The sequence below is a fragment of the Tympanuchus pallidicinctus genome, unplaced genomic scaffold, assembly GCF_026119805.1.
Source record: "Tympanuchus pallidicinctus isolate F22 unplaced genomic scaffold, pur_lepc_1.0 scaffold23, whole genome shotgun sequence".
NCBI lineage: Eukaryota > Metazoa > Chordata > Aves > Galliformes > Phasianidae > Tympanuchus > Tympanuchus pallidicinctus.
Genome location: NW_026294740.1, coordinates 10,965,744 through 10,991,348, shown reverse-complemented (window position 1 = coordinate 10,991,348; position 25,605 = coordinate 10,965,744). Strand labels below are relative to the sequence as shown.

The window sequence follows — 25,605 nt, the reverse complement described above, 5'->3', positions numbered from 1 at the left end:
TCCATTTACCACCACTCTCTGTGCCCGGCCCTCCAACCAGCTCCTTACCCAGCCAAGAGTGTATCCATTGAAGCCTCTGGCTGCCAGCTTCTGCAGGAGAATGCTGTGGGAGACAGTGTCAAAGGCTTTGCTGAAGTCTAGGTAGACCACATCAACAGCCTTTCCCTCATCCACCAGATGGGTCACTAGATCATAGAAGGAGATCAGGTTGGTCAAACAGGACCTGCCCTTCATGAACCCATGCTGGCTAGGCCTGATCCCCCGGTCACCCTGCACATGCCGCATGATCTCCCTCAAGACAATCTGCTCCATAACCTTCCCTGGCACCGAGGTCAGGCTAACAGGCCTGTAGTTCCCCGGATAAATATACATTTTGTCAAAGTTCTACAACCAATGAAATAGTTCCTTACCAAACGCAATCTGATCACTCTTCTGGCCATATTTTGTTCCAGCTACCGCTTCCTGCGGGTGGCACCAATAGCGCTGCATCACCTATAGCTCTCTGCTCTTACAGTTCTCATGCTGTCTGGGCAGTCCTCGTGGCCTCACAACTCTCTCATGCCACACGTGCCACATTCTGAGGCACAGAAGATATATCGCGCTACTTCAAAACGCCTTTTTTTTTTTTTAATATAATGATACTAGGGATAATCATCTGGAGCTAGAGCATTATAAAAAAATTCCCTTTAGTTCAACCATAAGTCTGCCCCATGGACTCCAGAAGAGCTCTAAGAATATGCAGGGTGGACATGGATGGCAGCTACCATAAGAGTAAGCAATGAAAAATGAGGTTGGGAGCCACGCTGTGTCATTGCATCTGCGGGCAGGGATTTCTCCTTGGACTGAGCAGAGTGCAGATGTCGCCTGAGAAAAGAACTTAGGATCATTCAGGAAAAGCAAATGAGTTGAGTAATTAACTGAAGAAACTCACGTTCTAAAGGTACTTAGAAGGAGAGAGTATTTCCCAACAGAATGGGTTTAACTGTCTATTCCCTGTTTTGCTAGACAGGTCTACTCTATGGATGCTTAGACTGACCTGAGAGGGCATGCTTCAGCACACCCCACAATTTCCAGTTTCCACATCGTCCAGGCAGCGCAAGTGCGGTGTACGTCTCCCTTGGCACAGACATCAAGCTTTTCTTCCTGTGCAATCAACTAATTATGACGGGGGAAGGGGACAGTACAGGCCTCACAAGAGAAGAGCCTGGCGGAACGATTTTAGAGCTGGGAGTCAGGCAAATGACTCGGCTCAAGTGCACCTATACCAATGCACGCAGCATGAGCAACAAGCAGGAGGAACTGGAAGCCATTGTGCACCAGGCTAACTACGATCTAGCTGCTGTTACTGAAACATGGTGGGACTGCTCCCATGACTGGCGCGTTGAGATTGATGGCTATAAGCTCTGCAGAAGGGACAGACAAGGAAGGAAGCCAAAATACTCATCAATACTGAACTTATACTGCAATTCAGGAACCTCACAAGCAACCTGAAAAAAGCGTCTTTATTCACAGAGCTGCTCAGCTCCTTACCTTCAGAAGCTCATCCTCGCCAGCATCAGGAAACTTGTCATGCCGGGAGTCTTTCAGTACCTTGGCGATGAAACGCATCCCGTAACTTCGAAGGAAATAAAAGGCAAGTGAGAATTCCTCACGGATGAACCCACTATTAACTGCTGCAGGATAACGCGGTGACACACCAGACTTACGGGATTTGGTCAGCTGAACAACGATGGCAGACAGGAACTTGTCTGTCACTGCCTTCACATCTCGGATTGAGGCATCCAGGTGCGTCCTCACCTCACCGTGATTAAGAGCTTGTTCAGGTGCAACATCGTACGGCAACTTGCTATTTGGAAAAGTCAGATGTGAAGGTGAGCACTCCTCAGCCTAATATACTTTTGTCAGTGCCAGGCAGAATTTTTGGCTTGACATACAAACAGATCCACGCTCACCTGGCTGCAAAGAGCTGCACGTTCACTTTCGTTAGAATGCTAGCACTGAAAGAGCAAAGGACTTCTCACGTCCTCTGCTGTCCCTGCAGCAGTCGCTGTGAGAACAGGCCCAGCTAACTCTGAACTGTATCTTTCTGTACCACATGCAGACACGCTCTCTAGAGTCAAGAAGGTCACCTGCGATACGCAGTAGTACCTCAGGTCGCAAATAAATCAGTGAAAACACAAGCTGCACATTGCAGTGTTAAGATAGTAACTCACGCAGCGTGCTGCGCTGGGACAGTTGTCTTTTACTTCATAGCATTGCTTTTCCACCACTTCCCTTGAAGTGCCTTAAAAACAAAACAAATACAACCAACAACAGAACCCTCAAAATCTGGTGAACATCAAGCACTGGAAGAAACACAGAACTCTGACTGGGGACGGATGGGAGCCCATCAAGACTTTATAGACACAGATTAAAGGGAGGACAGGGACAGATGACGTAGCGGGGGAACTACAGGCCAACCAACCAGGATGACCAGGTGGATGAAACCTTCTCATGGGCAGACAGGAACAGCTGCATGCTGTGATTCTATGAACACGGCCTGTGTTGACAAGGACCACAATGCTCATCTCGTTCCAACCCCCCGCTGCGTGCAGGTTCACCAACCGCCAGCCCAGGCTGCCCAGAGCCACATCCAGCCAGGCCTTGAATGCCTCCAGGGATGGGGCATCCACAGCCTCCTTGGGCAGCCTGCCCGAGTTGTGGGCAGAGATTGGCTTGGTAGAGTAAGAGCTATGGTATCTGTACCTATGAGTTAACACAGAAGAAATGCTTTGGGGCTTTTCTTGGCCTATCTCTTCATGAGATTCACTTCTAATAGGCTCAATAACCCTGTCACAAGATGATCTTTATACCTTTCAGAAGAAAGCCATCTCGAGCTGATGGAAAAAAGCCGGTATCCATTGGACAGATGCATGCAATGAATCCAGGGATGGTTTGGAACGATTAATAGAGCAATGCAAAGCAGCTGAGCAACTTTCAGAAAAAACCGGTAGCAACAGCTTCCATACCCGGCCTCACCATTCTGAGATCCCATCTGGTTAACCCAGCACTTGTAAATATCCACTGGATCCGTTCTGACGTTGAGCGATTCGTCCTCAATTATTTCCTTCACAACTGGGGCCAAGATCTGCCTCAGTGCGTTCTGACCACGGGCACCACGGTTGAAAGAGCGCATCTCAAAAATACAGAGGAAACAAAGGGAGTTCTACACAGGCACAACTATTTTCTTTCAGTATTTCAACAAGTAAGCAATCAGCAACAAAAGCCATTCACAGCATGCCGCTATGGGAAATCCAGCAGCAGAGAATAAAGCATAGACATGCACTTTCCTGAACTACTACTCCAAGAAAAGATAATAATAATTAAACAAACCTTTTAGGCGTTACCTGTTGGAGGGCACATACCATCCTCATACTTAAAAGCATCAAAAAAGGCATGACTGCCTCCAACATTATATGTATTTGCTATTCCTAGCAAGTTGTGAAGCTCCGTATCAGCCAGAAGTCATAAACACCAAACTCCTAAGTGCCAATCAACTCCATTATGCCGACAGACAGCCAGAATCCTTAAGCCTGACAGCCAGTAAAAAACCCAAACCAGACAGCATCTGATTTTCAGCCTCCTCATCAGTTTTGGAAAACAGTGACCTTCGCGTCAGCTTCACTCTGGCCTGTAAAGCCCAAGCTCGCAGTCTGCTCCAAGTCCTTCTTACTAGACAGCAGAGAACTTAGATGGGAATGAATCTTAGGAAAGCGCTGCAGCAGATCAAAAATAGTGCCTCCCTGAGCAAGAAAGCATTGGCTAAAGAAAAATGGCTTTAATCCTAAAGAACAAAGGTAATTCCTCCTCCTTCCAGGTTACAGAAAGGACTGACGTGAAACAGCATGAGCAGAAGGCAGGGACAGTTCAGCATTATCAGCTAATGAGCACGGGACATCACACAACAACAGCTGCAATTTTAGCAGCGGCCCAAACTCAGGCAACAGCAAGGCTGTGTCCTATGCTACAACGTACTTGATCTCTTCCTGCAATGCTGTTTGCAACAGCCGCAACAGCAGAGATTCCTCTCTCTGACTGGATGCGTAGTTATGCAGCGTGAAGATGGCTGAATCCATGAACTCTGTGGGTTTGTTTTGAGGCATCTGCAAAAGCAGCTTGGCCAAGTACGTTGGAGTAGTCTAAAACAAGAAGAAAAAGTACTTAGTGCACGTGTATAATCAATGACTATTAAGATGTTGTCATTATGAAATAAACAAGAGAGTTTGACAAAGCAGACTAAGCTAACAAAAGGAGAATAAATAGAAGGCTTACCCCTATCCTGGGCTCACTTACAAAACTCCAGCAGAGCAGATCTCCAGACGAGATCCTTCCCCACTGGTAGCCAGCTCTTAAACAGGTCTAGGAGGGCTGTAGCCTGGCTGCACCCCTTCCAGCAGCACAGCTGCACTGCCTTCACCTGTGCTCCTCTGCCTGACTCACTGCTCGCCTCAGGTGATCAATCAGAGGTTCAGGCCATGACTCAGCAGTTCCCATACAGCACGTGTCCACAAAAGCCAACACCACAAAGACAGACAGCGCCTCAACACTGCAGAGCATAAGCACAGACTGTTCCAATACACGTAAGCATCTACGACAAGAGCAGTGAATGAAAAGCTGCATACCTCAAGTAGAAAAGATGCTGATAGGCTTCCAGCTTTTCCCTCTCCTCTTTGCTCAAAGCTTTCAAACCTCCCTTTTGCTCGTTCAGCGTCATCACGTCACAGAGCTGTTCCTTGTTCTCCTTGCTAAGATTTTTGCTATGAGAAACAACATCCTGCAAAGAACACAGAGGGACAGATTCCACATTTAAATAACACGCAATATGGGAAAAAGCTGCACGATAGCACTTCCTTATGTGTGGATAAGGCAGTCAAGGTACATCAGGAGATCATGAAGTGAAACATTATCTGTTGTAGCAGCGATTTCTGTCTTGTCCCCACGTTCCAGAATTGGTTGAGAACCTACAAGGACTAATTGCTTTGAGCAGGGACTACTGTCACAGCTGGTAGCGTTCTGAAGATGCTTGAAAATGCCTTTCTTTCTCAACTGTGCTTGAAGCCCCAAGCCCTGTTTCCATTTTGCTGACTCCCTGCCTCCACCGCTCTGATAACGATGATACTTTTTGCTGCCAGCATCAGCCCAAGAGCTGGAGCCTCCTTTGGAACTGAACTTTACTGCTGCCATGGTTCAGATTTTACACAAGGTCAAGCCTAGCACCACGCTATTCAGGACCAAAGGAAAAGGTGACTGTAACTTCAGCTTGAGTTAAAAAAAGGCACCGCTGTATCAGCAACGTTGTTCTTGTGTGCAATCAATCGTCAGCAAAGTGACAGAGGGGGCTTCCATCAGCCAACCAACACCAAGCAGCCTGAGCACATTTCCTGCTCCAAAATCACCTCCCCCTTCTGATACAGCACACAAAACGTGAGAAGAAATTGAGGTGTGCAAGTCCATGACTCACGTAACCACAAGTGAAGAGACAAACACTTCTCAGAGCCTTCAAGCATACCATCTATTGCTTTCCCTTGGTCCCGAGTGGGTTTTTTTCTGGTGCTTTGTTTTTAAAACACTTGAAGCCTTGATGTTTCTGCTGCAGTTCTCTTTCTAGGGATACATAGTAATAAGTGGAACAGTTAGGAACTTACTGGGAGGAAAACCTGTAACTCTGGGGGAAATATTTCCCACTGAATCTGAGTAAGTGAGATCCAGGCTCAGAAGGTCCTCATGCTAACTGCCATTGGCCTCAATTCACTCTCCTAGTCTCCCAGCACTGCATTTCCTACCTGCAGTGTCATTCTGTTCTTCACTAGCAGTCCAATCTTGAGGTCCATGAGATTGAGGTCATTTTCAAGCTGTTGATTAGATCGGACCAAGGTCACAGCTTCCTCACACAGTTTCATTAGCTCCAGCTCCTCCTGAAAATCTGGGTCCGATCGAGCAAGTGAACCAATTTCCCAACCACAGCCGTAGGTGGGTTTTCAGCATTGAGATTGAGGTCCTTTTTCAAGCTTTTTTCATAGCTCTCTTTGTGTTGCAGATCTCACTAACAGTATTTTTCTGCAAATAGAGATTCAAAGCATATTAGCTTTATTCTTTTGGCCACACTTACTGAGGGTTTTGTAGTCTTCTCCTGCTTTGTTTTCTCGGATAAAAGCTTGAGCTTTTCTAACGTCATTTATCTAGAATGGGAAAAAAAAAAAACAGCCACTTACACTTGTTAAGGGCAGAGTAAAAAAAAGAAAAGTGTCAGACACTGAATTCATTACACAATCTCTTATGTGGTCTCTGAAATATTGCAGGTGATCTCTGTAACGCCTTCTGCCTTGATACATCCTGGGCAGTGACTGAATCTACAGGAAAGAATCCCAAAGCAGGTCAGATAAAATTCCTCTCCACAAATATTGCTACCAAAAATGTGAACAAAAAACAAACAAACAAACAAAAACAAACATAGCATTTGCTACCTTCACTTCTTGGTCCTTGTGTGCTCGTCAGTAATCCAAACGGATTTGATATGCCTTCCTCTGTTTATAGCCACGCCACTGGGACTGAAAACACACACAAGAAAAAAGGCGACTTTTCAAAGTGAAGAGCACTAATTTACTATTTGATGCTTCTTTCTGCTGCTCAGTTTCCACTTCCCTTTGGCTGAATAAGATGTAACACAGACATGCTCATCTTACAAGACATGCCGTAAGAGATATGCAGTGCAGCCTTAACTATTTCTTCCACCACCAGCTGTCATTGTGAGGGACTTAGCAGCACCCCCCACCAAGGGCAAAACACAGCTAGAGAACAAATGACTAAAACTAAACAACCAAATGCACCATCCATTGCACAATTCTCAATGCCATCTTCAATTCTCCAAACCCACGGACTAATGGGAAGAGGGAGAGAAGTAATTTATACATAGTGATTCCCAGGGAGAAGATAATGAAGATAATTGTGCGTGGCAACTGCTTGAGTTGAACAAAACCAGTCAGTAAGCGTGCGTGTGGAGAGCAACTGACAAGTACAAGCTTCTAACAGAATTAGGGGATTTCATACCTGCATGCAAGCGATGGCTGGAACTTGCTTCTTCAAAAACCTCATTCTGGAGTTGAATTCCTGACAGACAAGACAGCCTCGACCACAAGCCTGAAGCTTCACCATCAGGTTCTCTTTGGCCAGCCACAACTGCTCTCGCTCGTATGCTGCCGTGACTCCAGATACAGTGCTCTAGATTAGCGTTATGGTAGGAAGAAGAGCCAGGAAGAGAAAAGGGAGATGCAAAAATGACATGTTACACAGCGGCTTCTGTATTCTGCTCAAGAGAAACTTACAAGTTGCTTTTCGGTGAGCAGCAACACCACCGTCTTGTTCTGGTGATCAAGGTGTGCACATTCTCCACAATAGGACAAAGAGGTGCTGACGTGCAAAGTAGACAGTGAACAGGGAGATAAGATACAAAGCTTGCTAACATCACTACTGTGGTGAAACATTACTTCTGAAAGTTGCAATAAGGCCTGAAATAGGGGCACCTTCAACTTCAGAGGAAAAGAGCACGTACTTTACCTGCATCTCCTCCCGTGACAGCTGTGTGTCATTCTGCACAAATTCCGTCAGCTCATCCCATCCTCCCTCTCTGGTCCTCACGTTATGATAATGATGACAGCCTCCTCTCACCCAGTGTTTCACCTGTTCACTGCCACTGCCTCCTGAAAGCAGAAATGCTGCTATGTTGAAAGCAAACACGTGTCTATCTTCCTCACATACAAATACTACAAGAAGGAAATGCATGGAGAGGGCCCTTCCTCCAAGCAATAGAAGGAACGCCTCAGATTCCAATGAACCACCGCAAGAACTACCTAAGCACAATATATTCTACAAGTGGGGAATATTTCACTGCTACCTTTTTCATTTCCTTCCTACCTTTTTTTTCTTTCCGTTAACAAAGACTTCAGTTTACAAGGCAGCCTCAATTTCCTATAACATGAGATTCTAACAAGATACCCAGAACGCAAGACTGCTCCTCACATTGCTCCCCCTCTGCTTTCCATTCTACAGGCAATCATCTTGAATTTACTGCACTAGCAGGTAGCTATTTGGGGTTCACCTGTGGCCACTTTTCTCCTTTCGACTTCTGCCAACTCTCGCTGGTATGTCTCTGCACACTCTGCAGCGACTCCGTACAGCCCCACATCTGGTGAGCACAAGGCACTCAGGGTAGGGCTGGTATCTCCGTGACCGACTGCTGCATTCACGGCCAGAATGCCTAAGGAAACTTCAACAACAGGAGGAGGCAGGTTACCTGCGCAGTCAGGAGCTCAGTGGCTCACAACAGACTTAAGAGAGCAAGGCACTGTGCCAGTGTACACAAATACCTTCCTGTATTTATGCACAAAAATACTGATTAAAAAAAGACAACTTGGTGTACAACAATCTTTTCAGTACAGTGTGCATCTGTGTATGGCACAGTGTCTGACAGCACTTTTCTTTGTGCTCTTAGTCCTACTACGGTGCTGATTTATCGACAGTATTTCTCTACAACCTTTTCTCCATTCACTCAGCTGTACTCTGACAACAGCTGTAGTCCAGGCAGCTTCTTCTTGCAGAGCCCTGCTACAGCAGACAACTGACTCAAAAAGCACCTTTCCAGTGACTGCACCGTTCCTAGCAAGAATAGCAACCTGAACACAGAACAGGTTATCAACAAGAACAAGATGAGGAAAGAGCTAACCCAGGGCTACTCCAGAACTCTGTTGCAAACACAGTACAAAATCAACCACAGGTATCTCACCGAAGCAGTAAACACGAGATACTGAGCAAATTTTCAGCACTGAGCAAATGTCTGTTCACACACACAGAGGTAGAAGGGTATCTGAAGATCTTATTCAGGCTCAAAGAAACAGACTTTAATCCTGCTTTTGACCAAATGTTCTTTGGCACAGTCCACCTGCCAACTGCACTGATTTGTGTTGTTATCTGCACTTAGTGCAAAAAAAATAAAAAGTACTTTGAGAAATACTTCATAGAATTCAGGCAACAGTACAACACAAATGAAAGCTAAGATGCACCACAACTGTGCACATGAACATCCTCTATTGGGCTGACTACCCAACCACAGACAGACACAATGATCTGCTAATGTCAAACACTTGGACAGAGATTCAATAGGTATCTCTGCCTAGGATGTAACCCAGTCACAACACAACTGAAACAACGACATATCCTTCCAAAAAGATTGAAAGAATTGAAGTTTAAAGGCTGTGACATTCATTGCTGAAAGTAACAACTTCTACACCTACCTGAAGCAAACACTTGTATTTTAATTTCCTTTGCATGTGTACATTTCTTGCTCGCATTCTTTCATTTGGTGACAAATATTTGGTTGACAATGGCATTGAACCACGGTATTTGCCACAATGCTTACATCTCTGTGACTCTTCAGTGTCCCTGTTAGCCTTCTGAATCCCATCCTGAGTTTCATCGAGCCAAAGCACAGCTGTTTCATCCTGAGTGTCCTGAAGAGAATATGATGAGGAAAGCATTCGCAGCATGAGGAAAAGAGTGTCACTGGTTGTGCAAAACAAAACCACCACCTCTGAGCAATTGCAGCTTCAAGGGATACAGGAAGCACTGCAGTATCTTTCTAATCAATTTCAACACAAGGCCATAATGGACATTTGTTACCAGCAGAAGCAACTACAGCATTACCAGGCCAAAACTCTTCTCAGGACAAGGAACTCCCACCAAGAGTTCCAGCAGTGGTATCACTCCAACAGACATCAAGGCATCCCAACGCCAAGCAATCTGCACTGCTCAGTCCTAAAGCTGTATTTGCCAATAGGACGTGCCTTTCCAAGGAGCCCAAAAAAGAAAATCACGGAACAATTTAAGATGGAAAGGGACCTCTGAGCTCAGCTGGTACAAACCCCTTGCTCCAGCAGGGACACCGAGAGCACATTATCCAGGACAGACCAGATCCAGATGGCTTCTGAACAACTGCAAAGAAAAGACTCCAGTCCCTCTCTGGTCGACCTCTGCTACTGCTCACTTACCTCCACTGCAAAGTGCTGCCTGACGTTTAGATGGAACCACGAACTCCAGTTTGTACTCAATGCCTCTCGTCCTCAACTGCATCCTCACTTCCAGCTTTCGCATTCACTGAAGAGATTCCCTCCAAGCCCTCTCATCTCTAGACTAAAGAGTCTCCTCACCCTCAGCTTTCCTCTCTGGAGAGGTGCTCCAGTCCCTCAGGCACCTCAGTGGCCCTACGCTGGCCTATCTCCAGTACACTCATGTCTCCTGTCCGGGGGGGGGGGCAGGGCAGAACTGGACACAGTACACGAGCAGCCTCACCAGTGCCAAGTGCAAGGATCACCTCTCTGCTGAAGCCTTCCAGGCAGCACGAGCACACTGCCCACTCACAGCCACCTGGCTGTCTGCCTACCAGCACTCCTAGCACTTTTCCTGAAAAGCTTTGTTCCGCCGAGGTGGACACAAACAGAGACTAACAGGAGTCCTTTCCCAGTACCAGGCTGCAAGGAGTTGTTCAGGGAAACTTCATGAAGTGGAAATGCACATACAGGAGCAGCAACCAAAAACTGAGGGGGAACTAACACAACAGCAGGCTGCTCTTGTCCCGTCCACAAAGCTTTGCAGATTTCTGTACCAGCAAATCAAAAAGCACTGCATGTACTCCGGGTAAATACAAATGTACAACAGTAAAAGCATCTCTCAAGTCTCTCTTTTAACAGACCATTTGCTGTGGAGTACTGACCACACCGTATCTTATGTTTTGGCTGAAGAAACTCATTAAATAATGTTACACGCAGAAATTGTCCAAGAGACAAGTGTGTAGAACACCCCAAAATACACATAATGAACAATAGTCCAGCAGCTGCCAAGCACAGCTCCTCCACCCCCACTGTTGCTTCCTGGGGGTTACTATGGAAGGAGATCTGAAGAAGCAATTGCCATCCCTCCAATAATCCCTGATGTGCAAACAGGACACAGGAAACATTGACTTCTGACACGGATTAATAATCACCCTGCACAAAGAGCCACTATATTCCAGCATGAAGAGTTCTGTGGCAGGACTGACAATTGACATTTCCTTACATACCCTCCACATTACCACTGCTTTGGATTGAAACCTACATCCCTTTAACAAGTTTTATCTGAATGTCCAAGGAGTCCCATGACTGCTTCAGCAATGTAGAAATTCCTGTTGGGAAGGGTGGCAGACTTAGAAGAACAAACTCTTGCACTGCCATCTCTACCAGCACAGTCATCAATCCCAGGACTGTCAAAGCCGTCTGATCTTTCCCGTGCATTTACTGTCACAGTCCCCCAGCAGGGACACGCGCTGTCACACACTGCAGGGTTAACACTTCTCTCACTGCTCATCACGTGAGAAATCGCATCATACGCCAGATCCCCTGCCTTGTGCTGAACTGCAATCCCTCTCAGTCCCAAGCTACACAAGTCACCAGCTAGTAAGCACGTTGACTCAGGACACAACAGTTCTACCCACAGTGCTGGTCTGTACCACGATCTCACCATCTCTGAAATTGCTGCCACGTTGCAGGGAGGAGCCCTACATTGAGCATATGCCTCAATGAGGTAATTTCACATCAACTGAAGTCACCAATCCAGCCTGGCAGAAGCTTACGTGCACACCAAGAACAACTCCTTATTTCATTCTCACTCAGTAGGAGGAAATGCTTCAGCACAAAATGGGTTCCTGAGGAACATGAACCCTTTCAGGGCCACTGAGGAAGCTGCTCAGTGATCTTCATCACCAGTGCAGTTTTCGGGCACTGCCATCGTGAAGGTTTACACTTAGTCAAAAAAAACAAAGCAAACAAACGTACAAAAAAACACCAATGTTGAACACAGTATCATTTCAGTCTCTATGCTAAAAACTCTGGACGTACGATTAGAGCAATCCATCTCCAGCAGTTCATATCTTGAAGCCCATCTCTGTAGTTCACCAAGATTCACGTGTTATGCCTGCATCTCTCTTTCCTTCATACAGACAGATCCAAACTGGCCAGGTAACATCAGCTGATAGCATGCAGCGTTCACCCTTTCATTTCCAGATCTGTTTCCCAGCTTTTCTCCCAACGTCAGGAATGCCCTCAGTACACAGATGCAAAGGCTTCTTGAGAGGTACTTTTAACTACACCCACCTGTGCTTTCTCTCTCTTAGCCCGAAGCAGTGTGCCCTGATAATGCTGACCTACCTGTGGGGTTACACCCTCCAGGTTTGCTGCAGGAATCTGTAAGCTTGCAGAGTTTTTCTGGTGTCTCCTTCATCCAGCGCCTCGCTGATAAGCCCAACAGCCAAAACTCCTACAGAGAAAGGGATAGAAGAAGAAATACAAGATCCAATCCTTATCCAATCCTTTACCATCATCACGAAACTGTGCTTTGGAAGAAAAGTGCTGTTAGTGCTAAACCAAATACCCGCTGAGAATAGCAACATCTTAATAGCAATCATTTTCTACTAGCAAAGAAAGCAAGACCACTTCTCCACCTTCAAGAAGCCACACATTTTTGGACACAGTAATAAATAAAGGAAAAAGGAGAAAAAAGATCCCTCGGGGAGACCACATGAATGGACACAGGAATGAGTTCTTCAACACGTAGCTCAAATCCACTAGAAGGGAATTATCAAAACCTCAATGGCCAGGGCTAGTAAGTTACAAGCTTGCAAGAATCCTTCAGAATCAAGCTCTTCACACCAAGCTATAGCTTTGCACAGAACGCCATTCAAAAATACACTGCCTTCACTTCTGAAATACCAGCATTTATTGGATGCATGTACTAGGAGCTGTATTACAACAGATAACAGTGGGTGCTGCCAGGGACAGCGAGGACTACAGCTCAACTAACTGAAAACAGACATAAATAGATAGCTTACCGTTAGCTAAATGTGAACAAAGCCTGAGTCACACATGCCAAACCTACAGCAAATCACAAAGTCATTTGGCTTGGAATGGACACCCAGAGATCGTGTGATGCAACGTATATTGAATATTCAATTGTTGCTTGCTGAAAGAAGAACAGTTCAAATCACAGTTGGAGAGTTTACAACAAAGATCTTCCAGAAGAAAGCGAGGAGCTCAGAGTGGATACAACTTGGGTTAAAACACCCAAAGACTGCAGCTTTTTCTTCTGCACGCAGTAGGAGAATCACAGAGTGGAACGTTTTATAGCAGGTACTGCATTTGGACAGAGCAAAGATTAAGGAACAATACACGCTAGGGACACCACAGGAACCAGGATTGCTAAGAAGACCGTACGACTGCTGTAAAAAAGCACCATGTCAAGGACCATTTAACTAACTATGCTTTCTTTAATGACAAGGTCACCTCTGTATTTCACCTAGAAAAGCCCGTTGAGGGCTTTTTGGATTTCAGTCAACTTTTCAGCACCGTTTCTCACAGAATCCTGGACAAAACATCCAACATACGACTAGACAACAATACAATGCAGTGGGTGAATGAGTGGCTGAAGGGTCAGGCCCAAAAAGCCACAGTAAACGAGGTCACATTGGTCTGGCAGTCAGTCACTCCGGGGGTTCCCCAGGGCTCTATTTTAGGGCCAGCTTTCTTAAATGCTTTCATAAAGACTTGGATGTAGGACTAGAAGGTGTTACGAGCAAGCTGACTGACAACACTAAACTGGGAGCAACTGCTGAATCTGTGGAGGGTGAAGAGGCCTTGCATAGAGATCCTGAGAAATTAGAGAGCTGAGCAATCACCAACTGCAAGAAATTGAGTACGAGCAAGTGACAGATTCTGCACCTGGGAAAGGGCAACCCTGGCTATACACACAGACTAAGGGGGGAGATGCTGGAGAGCAGCCACGATGAAAGAGATTGGAGGGTCTTGGTTGACAGTAAGTTGAATACGAGTCAACAGTGCTCCCACGTAGCCAGGAGGGCCAACGGTATTCTGGAGTGCATCAAGCACAGCACCACTAGCAGGTCAAGAGAAGGGGACTGTCCCACCCTACTCTGCACTGTTGTGGCCTCATCCTGAGTACGGTGTACAGTTTGGGTCACTCCAGTAGGAAAAGGACATAAAACTATTAGAAAGTGTCCAAAGGATGGCTACAAAGATGGCGTAGGGTCCAGAGGGGAACACATACGAAGAGCAGCTGAAGTCCTCAGTCCAGAGAAGAGACTGAGCGGAAACTTCGTGGTGCTCTACAGCTTCCCCACCAGGGGGAGCAGAGGGGCAGGCACTGATCGCTCCCTGGCCAACAACAACAGAAGCCAAGGGAACAGCCTGGAGATGTGACAGGGGAGATCTGAGTTGGATTTCTGTTTCCAGTGGTCCCGCACTGGAACTGCCTCCCCCAGGGCAGCGGTCACAGCAATGAGCTTGCCAGAGCTCAAGAAGCATTGGGACAATGCTCTCAGACAGACGGTCTGATTTTTAGGCGGTCCAGAGCCGAGCCAGGACTTGGACTCCATGATCCTCGTGAGTCCCTCCCAACTTGGGATGTCCCGTGATTCCACAAAACTTGTTACCTACACCAGTGCACAGAGGCATACTTCAAGAACAGTATGAAGATCTACAGAAAGCCTTCCTTTCACACATTATTCAAAGTTACAGCTGGTAGTGGACCAAGACTACCATCAGAATTCTTTCTGTCCTGCACTCTGTTTTTTAAACGCACACCATTTCACTTTTTCTGTGAAGCGGGGCCATTGAATTGTTTTCTAACCGTGGCTTTCAAGAACGCGGTGAAACGTATTCATGTCATTCTGAATTGTCCTTATTCTTCCACATCAATTGTCATCACCTCTAAATGATGTCTACCAAAAATCAGCTCTGTGTACATTTTACATATTCACATATACACATACTAACGTAGGTTGCACAGGAAAGCACCCAGGTGTGTTCGGAGTATCTTTGCACAGTGATGTCTAGGCCGTAACAGCATGTTTTGTCTCAGCACCACTTGCATTTCCCTCTCAGTATTATCTTAGCCCAGAGAATGCCTTCCTTTTTTCTGTCCTTCATCTGACAACTCCCCGTCACCTGGGCAGACTACGGTACAGACTGCTTGCTTCCTCCTACAGTGTGCACATACACAGTATGCACACCTTTAGGCATGCTGCTCTCCCCATGAGCGCTGGGGGAAAGTAGGAAAAGAAAGACCTTTCTTACAAAAACACACACACTACGGTTGACACTACTCCATCTCATGAAGAACAAAGGAAAACACACATAGCAACTTTTGACTCAGGAAAGGGCACAGAGGACAAGCAGTCATTATCCTTGATTAATTAGCCAACAGGGGCAGAAAAAGACTACTCCGTGAAACAACAGTATGTTACAGCTCCTCATTAGAAAGCATTCTTGACTTTGAAACCAAGTTTCAGGACAGTAGAAGGGTACATGTCGCTATGGCTTCAGGACTTCCTCAGACACTACATAAGAAGTATCCATGCACAGGGGCACACAAGAAACTGAACACATTTGCACTGGAACAGGTTGCCCAAGGAGGCTGTGGATGCCCCATCCCTGGAGGCACTCGAGGCCACGCTGGATGTGGCTCTGGGCAGCTTGGTCCGGTGGCTGGCGACCTGCACACAGCAGGGGGGCTGAAACTAGACGATCACTACGGTCCTGTTCAACCCAGGCCATTCTATGATTCTATGAAACACTAACAGGTGAAAGAATTCAAAAGGTTCCTACCAAAACTATGCCATACGACGTCAACTGATGTCATTATAAAATTCTCTGCAATTTATGGTTGATGGTTTGGGTTCTCTGTTGTCTCTATTGTTTCAGGGGTTACAGGGAGTGTTACAAGAAACGAGGAGCTGGACTACATGAACTTCCAGGCTTCTGCTGTGATGCCTCACAAATACAAGGCTGCAAAACTAGTGCTTTGGTGCACGCATGCACATGGCGTGCACTTGTTTGGCTCACGTGATCAGAGGAACTGAAGCCACACAGGAAGCCCGTGTCTATTTGGAGAGCCAGGAAGCAAGGCAGTCAAGATTCCAGGCTCTGACATCACGTTTAAGCCTCTCTAGGTGATAGCCTTTTCAGGGCAACTCAGCTCCACAAGAAGCAGTGGCAAAAGGCAACTATCTCAGGCTATATGAATCCAGCAACAAGATTGTTCATTGGCATGCACCTACTTTTAGCACACCTTATGATCTAGGATCAGTCTAGCACTAATCAAGCAAAACTTACTTTCATGTTCTTCATGCACAGCTAAGTGCACACCATCCACACGGGACTGGATATCATTCCACGTGATAAACTCATTTTCTTCTGCACGCATCTGAGCTTTCAGCTTCATCACATCATCCACACATCTGTCAAAGAACAAAAATCAAAACCAGCAAGTATCACGTCATGAAAAACTGGCCAGGGAACACACAAGACAGCAATGAGAACTAAACACAAAATGGAAGAAGTAACACAAGGGTTAAAACTGACATACACGAAAGAAAGAAGGAATAGGAAAAAGACAAAAGACCGTGAGCAAGGTGGTCAGCTCCAGTGCAAAGCAATCAAGAAAAGCACTGAAACACCACATGACACTTTCAGACAAAAAACACAGGGCAGGAGCTGGCCTGGTGCAATTGAGAACCTCGAAGGGCCACAACATAGCTTTGTTGTGAAACCTTGATAAAGGTCTGAGAGACGGCACTCAGAGCAGATTAGTAAGAAACGGGGAAGGCAAAGACGAGATGCAAGAACCGAGAGAGAATAAATTAATATTGGAGTAAGCAGTGAAAGAACCTGAAGTTTAAGGGGAAGAAAAGAAAACCGAACCTCTTGGGAATGTAAGCAATATCAAAGACAGACAGGAACCTTCAAAACACTCACCTCTGACAGTTCTCATCCTCAGTGTTTGTCAGCCCTGGGACAGCATTGCTCAGTTGTCTCCATACAGCACTCACATCCCCTGAACCCAAAGCCCTGATCATCACAGCCACAGAAGAGAGCATCTCTACAGCAACAGATAATTCTGCATGGCTGAGGTTACCCTGCATACAAAGGGGAATACAGATCAATTACACTTGCTCTGCAAAACTACTGCTAGAGCACCAAGAGATTCAAACAGAATCTCACAGTGCCGAGTAGCTCAAGACTTCAAGATGAAGCATCCCGTCAGAACAGACTAAGCATCAAGGCAGTTCTACCAACACTCAAGACAGGCACATTTAGTGGAACAGACAAGGCAGATTTGGTGATCCATATCAATTCACAGACATCAGAAGGCATTACTGACATCATGGCTTTGTTGCTGCAAGGCGGCCAGCTCCTTGGGATAAAGATTGGCAGCAAATGCATAAACCTCTGCTAGCTGGGCCTCTGGCTTCATCATTTCTGCCACAGTCTTCTCTGCATCACCCATTCTAATTGCTGCATTAGTTCTGCTCGCTGCTGCCAGCCCCAGCAGTTTGAAGAGGCAGCACATCAAAGAGGCAGCATGACAACAACGGCGGCAGACAGTTGGGCTCCCAGTCATGCAAGCACTTGTACTGCATTCAATAGTAAGAACCTAACCTAAAAAAAACAACCTCATTCCCTTATAGGTTTTCCAATCAGTTATTTACCCAACTAGTCCTGCATTACTGTAAACAACCAGACTACACAAGGCCCTCTTTAAAGTAAGACTCATTTGTAAACCAGTTTACCTGTTGTCTGATTATCAGAGGACTGTCTCACCAACTTCTGCCAAGAAGAAGCCTCAAAACTGTCCATGTTTTCCATCGGTAGTTCATCACAACTTTTCCTTCCAGTATCTATGACTGGTCGGGGCAGCACCAGGCATTCTACAGTGTTCTCTACACCCTACAGTGCTTGCACTTGAACACAGCACCAATGGGAAAATAAACACCAAGCAGCACGGAGAACCAGGAAGGCACTTGGAAGGCAACCTCCTAGTTCCTACACCTGCACCATCTCCCTCTTGTCATTTCAACCACCTGTAACCAGATCCCTATCAGCTTTCTTTTCATGTGTTCTAAATTGAACTAATGGCTATTGTACAGCCAGAATTAAACACTGAAAGCTTCTGGGCAGCAGCCAGCCCAGTTCTCAGCACAGCTTTACCAACCACAGAAATCCAGTTGATGCCCGCTGTGCTTTTTCTCTCTTCTGAAACACTGCATCGCTGCAAGAAGCAAGGAGTAAAATCACAGAACCACAGAATTGGGGTTGCAGGGGACCCCCAGTGATCATTGAGTCCAAGCTCCCTGCAAAATGGACTCCCTACAGCGGGCCGCGCAGGTGGGTGTCCAGGAGGGTCTGGAATATCTCCAGACAAGGAGAAGCCACAGCCTCCCTGGGCAGCCTGTTCCAGCGCTCCATCATCCTCGCCGTGAAGAAGATCCTTTGCATTTTGGTGCAGAACTTCCTGTGCTCCAGTTTGTGACCATTTCCCCTTCTCCTGCCCCCACAGATCGCTGACAAGAGGTTGGCCGTGTCCTTTGGACTCCCGCACTTAACAAATACGTAAGCATTAATCAGATCTGCTCTCAGTCTTCTTTCCTCAAGGCTGAACAGACCCAGGTCCCCCAGCCTTTCCAATACTGAGGAGATGCTCCAGGCCCTTTATCATCTTCCTGGCCTTCTGTTGGACTCTCTCCAGGAGATCCTTGTCATTTCTGTACCAGGAAGGGAGCCCAGAACTGGATGCAGTACTGCAGGTGAGGCCTGACCAGGGCAGAGCAGAGTGGGAAAATCACCTCCCTTGCTCAGCTGGCCGCGCTCCTTTTAAAGCACCCAGGATACCATTGGTCTTCTTGGCCAGCAGGGCACACTGCTGGCTCATGGCCGACCTGTCGTCCACCAGGACCCCCAGGTCCTTCTCTGCAGAGCTCCTCTCCAGCCAGTCACGTCCCAGCCTGTACTGATACTTGCGGCCATTCCTTCCCAGGTGCAAGGCTCAACACTTGCTTTTGTTCCACCTCATCTGGTTTGTTTCTGCCCAGCTCCCCAGCCTGAATGGCAGCACAGGCTTTTGGTGTGCCAACCAAGAGTGAGCACGTTTGTTCTGCCCTGTGCTGGGCTCTCTCTCTCCACCCTGCACATTTGCCTTATTTTGTGCCTTGCTCGATTCAGAACACCCCAAATCTTTATCTCTTCACTCTGCTCTGCAACTTTCTTAGTGGAAGGCAAACAGCTCTTTCACAAGAGGGCTGTAAGTTCAGTAAAGCCAGTACTACAGACAGAAAATACTCAAAGCTTCTACTGCAAAAACACAATCTACCTTTCACAACCAGACCCAGCACCAACCCCCGGGAGCACCGCCACTCACAGCTCTCCAGCCGCACTCTGCGCCGCCGATCACCACCACTGAGCTCAGCCAGTAAACCTGTTCTCAGCCCACCTCATCATCCACTCCTCTATCCCACACTTTCTCAGCTTCATTACCAGGATGTTGTGGGAGACTGTAACAAAACATTGCTGAAGTCAAGGTAGGCGACATCCACTGCAGTACCTGAAATAGTCCCTCCCACTCAGGCTGAAGCCTTGATTTCTGCCAGGCGCGTATTAGGACCAGTCTCCAACACGGGATGAGCGCACTGGAAATTCCAGAGGTGGAGTTTGAGCCAACGGTCCACATCCCTTAAGGAATAACAGAGCAGCAGACAACCCGAGTACACAGTTCTGAAGAAACTTACCCTTGGTTTCAAGAGCGGGCATCTCACCATTCCCAAGTACGGCCACCCAAACAGCACTTCGTGTGGTGATACTCCTAAGCCTTTTCTGTGAGTGGTTCGTGTTCTGACAAGGGCTACAGGCAAACACTTTGTCCATGGTAATTTGGTCTCTGAAACCAATTTTGACAAGTGCTTCTTCAGCATCTGATTGATTCATTCTACTTTCCCTGAAGAAGGAGGATGCCACAGAGTATGGAACTCCCGCTCTATTTCTAAAGTTCTCATCAGCTTCTGTAGGACTTGTGAAGTCAAGAGGCTTCCCTTACCTGAGTCCATATTCTGCACAATCCCACATCTAGAGATTGTGTCGGGATGTAGAGTCCTCAGTGCAGAAGAGACATGGACCTGTTGGATCACATCAGAGGATGGCCACAAAAAAAAACAGAACCAAGGGATCAAACAGCTCTCCTCCAAAGACAGGCTGAGAGAGCTGGGGCTGTTCAGCCCAGAGAAGTGAAGGCTCCAAGGCGACCTGGTAACAGCCTTTCGATACCTAAAGGGAGCTAAAGGAAAGAAGAAGGGAAAACTTAGGTTAGATGTAAGGAAAATGTCTTTTTACAGCAAGGGACAAAGGGAAATGGTTTTAAATTGATGGAGGGGAGATTGAGGTTGGATGTCAGGGGGAAGTTCTGTGCTGTGAGAGCGGTGAGGTGCTGGAACAGCTGCCCAGAGAGGCTGTGATGCCCCGTCCATCCCTGGAGGTGTTCAAGGCCAGGTTGGATGGGGCCCTGGGCAGCCTGGGCTGCTGTGAAACAGGGAGGTTGATGGCCCTGCGTGTGGCGGGGGGCTGGAGACTCGTGGGCCTCGAGGTCCCTTCCAACCCGGGACATTCTGTGATTCTGGGCAGTGGAACAGGCTGCCCAGAGAGGCGGTGGATGCCCTGTCCCTTCCAAGGTGAGGCGGGATCAGGCCCTGGGCAGCCCGATCGAGCTGTGGATGTCCCTGTTCCTTGTGGGAAGTCAGACTAGATCATCACAAACAGTCCCTTCCGACTCTAAGGAGTCTATGGCATGATACCTGAAGCAGTGAGGCACGATGACACAAAGGACATCGATGGCCTGGTGAGCAATCAGGGCAGGCGGGGAAGCCTGCGTGCTCAACAGCACCAGGGAAACTCACCAAGCAGTCCAACCAGGAAGATTCATGTCGGCCACAGAGCCTCTCAGTGCCGGCCCCAGCATTCAGCACACCAGAGGTATTGCTGCATCGCACTGCTGGGTGCCACGGCTGCAGGGGGGCAGGGATGGAAGGAAGAGGGCTGGGAGGTTGGGTGGCATCCAGACTGGGAAACTGACAGCATCCCCTGATGGCTGGAATGGAGATATCTGCGGTGATCCAGACACAGCGCTCCAGCAGAGGACGGCCCTTTGTTTCCTATCAATACAAAGCCACATCTGCCAGCACGACTGAAAGAGCCCTGAGAGCCTGGGGGGGTCGGCCACAAGGCGCTCGCAGAGCCGAGCCCTGACACCTGTTGCTGCCGACCAATTCCTAAGGGAGATCTGGGAGAGAACCAGGCCAACCAGGAACTGAATCCTTGTGCTCAGTATTCTCGAGCAGCGCAGAGCGGACGGCGCTGGGTGAGGATGAAGCAAACGGCCGCTGGGGCCCGGGGGTTTCCTGCAGCTCAGCTCCCAGCCGCAACCACGCACCTCGCTCTATCGCCAGCCACGGAGCTCATGGGGCTGCAAGGACAAAGGGCAGGGAGCAGGGCGAGCCCTGGGGACCAACCCCCATTGCATCTCCAAGGGAGCTGCCCACAGCCGGCCCAAAACCCACCCGCATACAAGCGATGTGTAAACAAGGGGTTCCTGCCACTCCAGCGTCCGCCCCACAGATTGCACAGCGCTGCAACCACTAACCAGAGGAGCCCCAGAAACCCTTCGACCCCATTGAGCCGCAAAACAGAAGGAGATCCAACGAGACGCGGAACGGAATTGAAATGCGTGCCCTCAAACAACACTCAGCACAGGTGGAATGAATGCGTGGCACAGGAGACGCAGAGGGGACACGGGCAGAGGACACAGGGAGGACGTGAGGACACAGAGGGAACGTGTCATAAAATGGGCTGCGGCAACGTGGGAGCAGACGGAGTGAGTTTGGAGGCCCATGTTGGAGATCCCACAATGAGAATCACGAAAGAGGGAACAGAGACGTCACAAGAAGGTGTTGAGCTTAGAAAGAGTTGCAGAGGAACTCTGCAGAACACAGAATCCCTTTACAGAACAGTGCATCAGCTCCAGGCATTTCTGGAGTCCCAACGCTCAGTCACCCAACCAGCGTCACCTTGGGGCTGACTGAAGCATTCCCAAAACAGATGAGAGCAAAAGAAAGGAACGTCCATCAGTCCCTCCGTTACCAGTTCAGAGAAAGGCAGAGAACCCCTTGACTGCCCTCAGAGAACAAGTGGAAGGCATCAGAAGCAGAGGCAGAGCTGACAGAGCTACCGTAAACCAGCTGACAATCCCCACAGAAAGGCAGAGACCAAAACCCCAACAGCCATCAAGAAAGAATTGCTGACCTCTTCCCACGAACCAGAGCTCACCCAGCAATCCACAGGAGGCATCTCCAGGAAGAAACCCTGCCTGTGGGGCTGCCAGCCCTTAAGATGATATGAGGGAGGGGTGGAGCCAGGCTCAGCCCCATCTGCCCCACGGCTGCATTGCTTCCACCTGTGCAGGCAGGGCTGCACCCCTCACCAGGTGCTCCATCACTGCTTCAGGCTGTGATCTCAAAGTTCCCCTAAAAGCAGGAAGGAAAAAAATCAAGTAAAAAAAAAAAAAGTCATGACCGGCGGCCAATTGGGTCTGCCTGTGTGGCAAGGGGAGGTTTATCCACGGACGAGCGAGGACGGTCCACGTACTTTGCTTCCAGTCTGTCCTCAGTGGCAATTGCTGACATTTGTAATAAATAGGGAAGCACAGATTTCAGTGCTGATACAGCGAGGTGCTGAGAAGCTGCACGTGCAGCACAAGGGCTGAGATGAGCGGCGTCAATGGAGCGAGTGCTGGCTGCCCAGCTGCCAGGCTCAGCTTACGGCTCCCCAGGGAGAAACGCACGTCATCTCCTCACACAGCAATTAAAGGCCGCTGTGACGTTATTGGAGGGTTTGGTGTCCTCAGGGGGTGACCCTGGCACCTGCCTGTATGGCAGCGTGTGGCCTTTGGGCTCCAACAGCAATCCAAACCCCACAGAAACAGAGAGGGACCCAGAAAGACCCTCAGTGACCTGGGAGCCACAAGGGCCCCACAGGTGGCACCGCAGGGACCCACAAATGACACCACGGGTACCCACAAATGCCCCACAGGTGGCACTGCAGGGACCCACAAATGACCCACAGCAGCCTGTGACCCACAAGTGACCCACAGGGACCCACAAGTGCCCCGCAAGGGACAAACAACTGAACCACAAGTGCCCCATAAGTCCCCCATAATTGACCCATCAGTGTCCCATAAGTGCCCCACGAGCGTCCTGTCACCAACAAGTGCCCCCCAGTGCCCCACAAGTGACTCAGCATGGACCCACAAGTGAGACACACGGCCCCAGAAGTGCCCCACACAGCAGCCTGGGACCGTTAACTGGCAAAGGGACCAGGAATTGACCCATAAGTACCCCCACAAGTGGGGCAGCAGGGACCCACAAATGACTGATAGCAGCCTGGGCCCTAAAAGTGACACATCAGTGCCCCACAAGCGCCGCATAAGTGACCCACAGGTCCCACATCTGCTCCCACGGCTGCCTTGCTTCCACCTGTGCTCACAGGGCTGCACCCTTCACAAGCTGCTCCAGCACTGCTTCACATGCACTCCCCATACAACTCGCCCACCACCCCATTTTGGGGGCACCGACCCCCACCCCGCTGTCACAGCCGTGCGCCGAGGGCACCATCACCCCACCGCGCACGGCCATCAACTCCTCCAGCACTCCACGCGCCCCACGGGCAGCCCCCAATGCGCCGAACTGCCGCCGCCTACCACCGAATCCCGGCATCGATCCGGCAGGAAAGTTCTTGCCGTGGTCTCTGCTGCCACCGTGTGGCCAACGCGCGGAACTGCCGCTGCCTGCCGCCGAGTCCACCCGCGGCAAAACACATGCGCCCAGAAATGCGGAAGTGCCGATCTAACCGCTCTGCGCAGCTCATCCGCCGCTCTCTATGGTGATTAGTCCTCCGGCTAACAGCGAATATACGCCCGTCACCTTCAAAACAGCAACTGTCTCGAAAAACCACTACGGCTACGGGCAAGCAGCCGATTCCGGACCGCCGGCTCAGCGATAGATTCTCCCCCGCTAATCCAGGATGCCCCTCGTCTATTTCCGCCGTTTGATGCCCGAGCCCACCCAGGAACGGAAACGGACCGGTTCGGCTCACAGCTGCCCCTCAGCGCCTTGTGGCATCCAACTCGCTCGCCTCCCGCTGAACCAGCAAACGTCCCCTTCCAACCCTAGCCCTGCACCGTCCCCCAGCCGTTTAAAAGCCCCCGCAGCAGCAGTGCAACGCTGCTCGGAGCGACTCGGAGGGGCTCGGAGCTGCTCGGAAGGACTCGGAGGGGCGCCAAAGCGGCTCGGAGCGGCACGAAAGTGGCTCAGAGCTGCTCGGAGGGGCTCGGAACGACTCGCAGCGGCTCGGAGCTACTCGGAAGGACTCGGAGCAGCTCGCAGTGGTGCGAAAGCTGCTCGGAGCGGCTCGGAGCTTCTCCGAGAGGCTCGCAGCGGCTCGGACGGGCTTGCAGCGACTCAGATCGGCTTGCAGCTCCTCGGAGGGGCTCGGAACGACTCGGAAGGACTCGGAGCTGCTCGGAAGGACTCGGAGCGGCTTGCAGTTGCTTGGAGGGGCTCGGAGCGATTCGCAGCGGCTCTGGAGATTCTCGATCGCGTTACCGGTGTGCAGCAGCACCGACACGAGCATGTCTCGGGAAAGCAATACATTTGAGCAAATCCGGGCTCTGTAACGCGCTATATATACGCACCGGTTTCTGCCACGCAAGGCGCATACACCAGCCGCGGCATGGTAACACGCATGCACCAGCTCAGCACCGAACAGCGTATGCAGCTTCTTGGCACAGCACCGCGCATGCATCAGTTACTGCGTGTAGCCCACATGCACCGACTTCATGCAGGCAGTACACATGCACCTTCCTGGACATCGCACTGCACATGCGTCAGTTTCCTCACCGCAGAGCGCATATGCAATTCTCCTCACCGCAGCGCGCATGCAGAAAGTCCAAACAGGACTCTTTCGGGCAAAATTCACATCTGCTTTTACATGCTCGTTGTTGGGCACCGATTGGTTACGCGGGGACACCAGAGACCGCGGAAAAAAGTTGGATGCAGTTCCGTATGTTGGCCACACGGGGGCAGCAAGAACTGCGAAAAAAACTTCTTTGCAGTTCTGCATATTGGCCACATGAGGGCAGCACAGAGAACGGAAAACACTTCAGTGCAGTTCCGCAAATCGGCCACACGAGGGCAGCACAGAGAGCGGAAAAAAATTCCCTGGGCGTCCAGGCGGTACTGGAATATCTCCAGACAAGGAGAAGCCACGGCCTCCCTGGGCAGCCTGTTCCAGAGCTGCGCCATCCTCACCGTGAAGAACTCCCTTCTCGTCCACGGGCGGAACTTCCCGTGCTCCACTTTACAGCTATTTCCCCTTCTTGGGGCCGCGCAGGGCTCCTCTCCCTGTCCCGCACAGCTCTCCCGCACACCTCCGGCGGAGCTGCCCTCAGCACTCGCTCCCGTCGCTCTGCGGCTTCCGCCTCGCTGCTGCCCGGACAGCAACGGCTGCCACTGAGGTCTTCCGCGCCTCCAACAGCCGGCCCCCAACGCCCGCTCCCCCGCACGGCGGCTCAGCCAATCACAGCCGGCAGAGCAAC

The 25,605-nt window shown here is 49.3% G+C and overlaps 2 protein-coding genes across 2 annotated transcripts in view; both read right to left on the bottom strand.

The window, feature by feature from the left end:
- Nucleotides 1-660: 660 nt before the first annotated feature.
- The window catches only part of LOC128083042 (ras GTPase-activating-like protein IQGAP1), a 64,360-nt gene continuing 39,415 nt past the window's right edge, over nt 661-25,605 (bottom strand). Inside the window, exons 4-9 of the mRNA XM_052687913.1 lie at nt 4,662-4,813; nt 4,008-4,178; nt 3,009-3,175; nt 1,531-1,615; nt 1,037-1,143; nt 661-864 (exon numbers count right to left, since the gene is read on the bottom strand). Coding sequence (XP_052543873.1) covers nt 729-864; nt 1,037-1,143; nt 1,531-1,615; nt 3,009-3,175; nt 4,008-4,142 — 630 coding nt within the window. The 5' untranslated portion in view covers nt 4,143-4,178; nt 4,662-4,813 and the 3' untranslated portion in view covers nt 661-728. The remainder of the gene's footprint in view (nt 865-1,036; nt 1,144-1,530; nt 1,616-3,008; nt 3,176-4,007; nt 4,179-4,661; nt 4,814-25,605) is intronic.
- On the bottom strand, nt 7,997-23,725 carry LOC128083242 (ras GTPase-activating-like protein IQGAP1). The gene is given in 8 exon segments (XM_052688279.1): nt 7,997-8,004; nt 8,135-8,302; nt 9,452-9,542; nt 12,216-12,316; nt 12,319-12,378; nt 16,248-16,372; nt 16,890-17,013; nt 23,632-23,725. Coding segments are annotated over 8 exon segments (771 nt in total).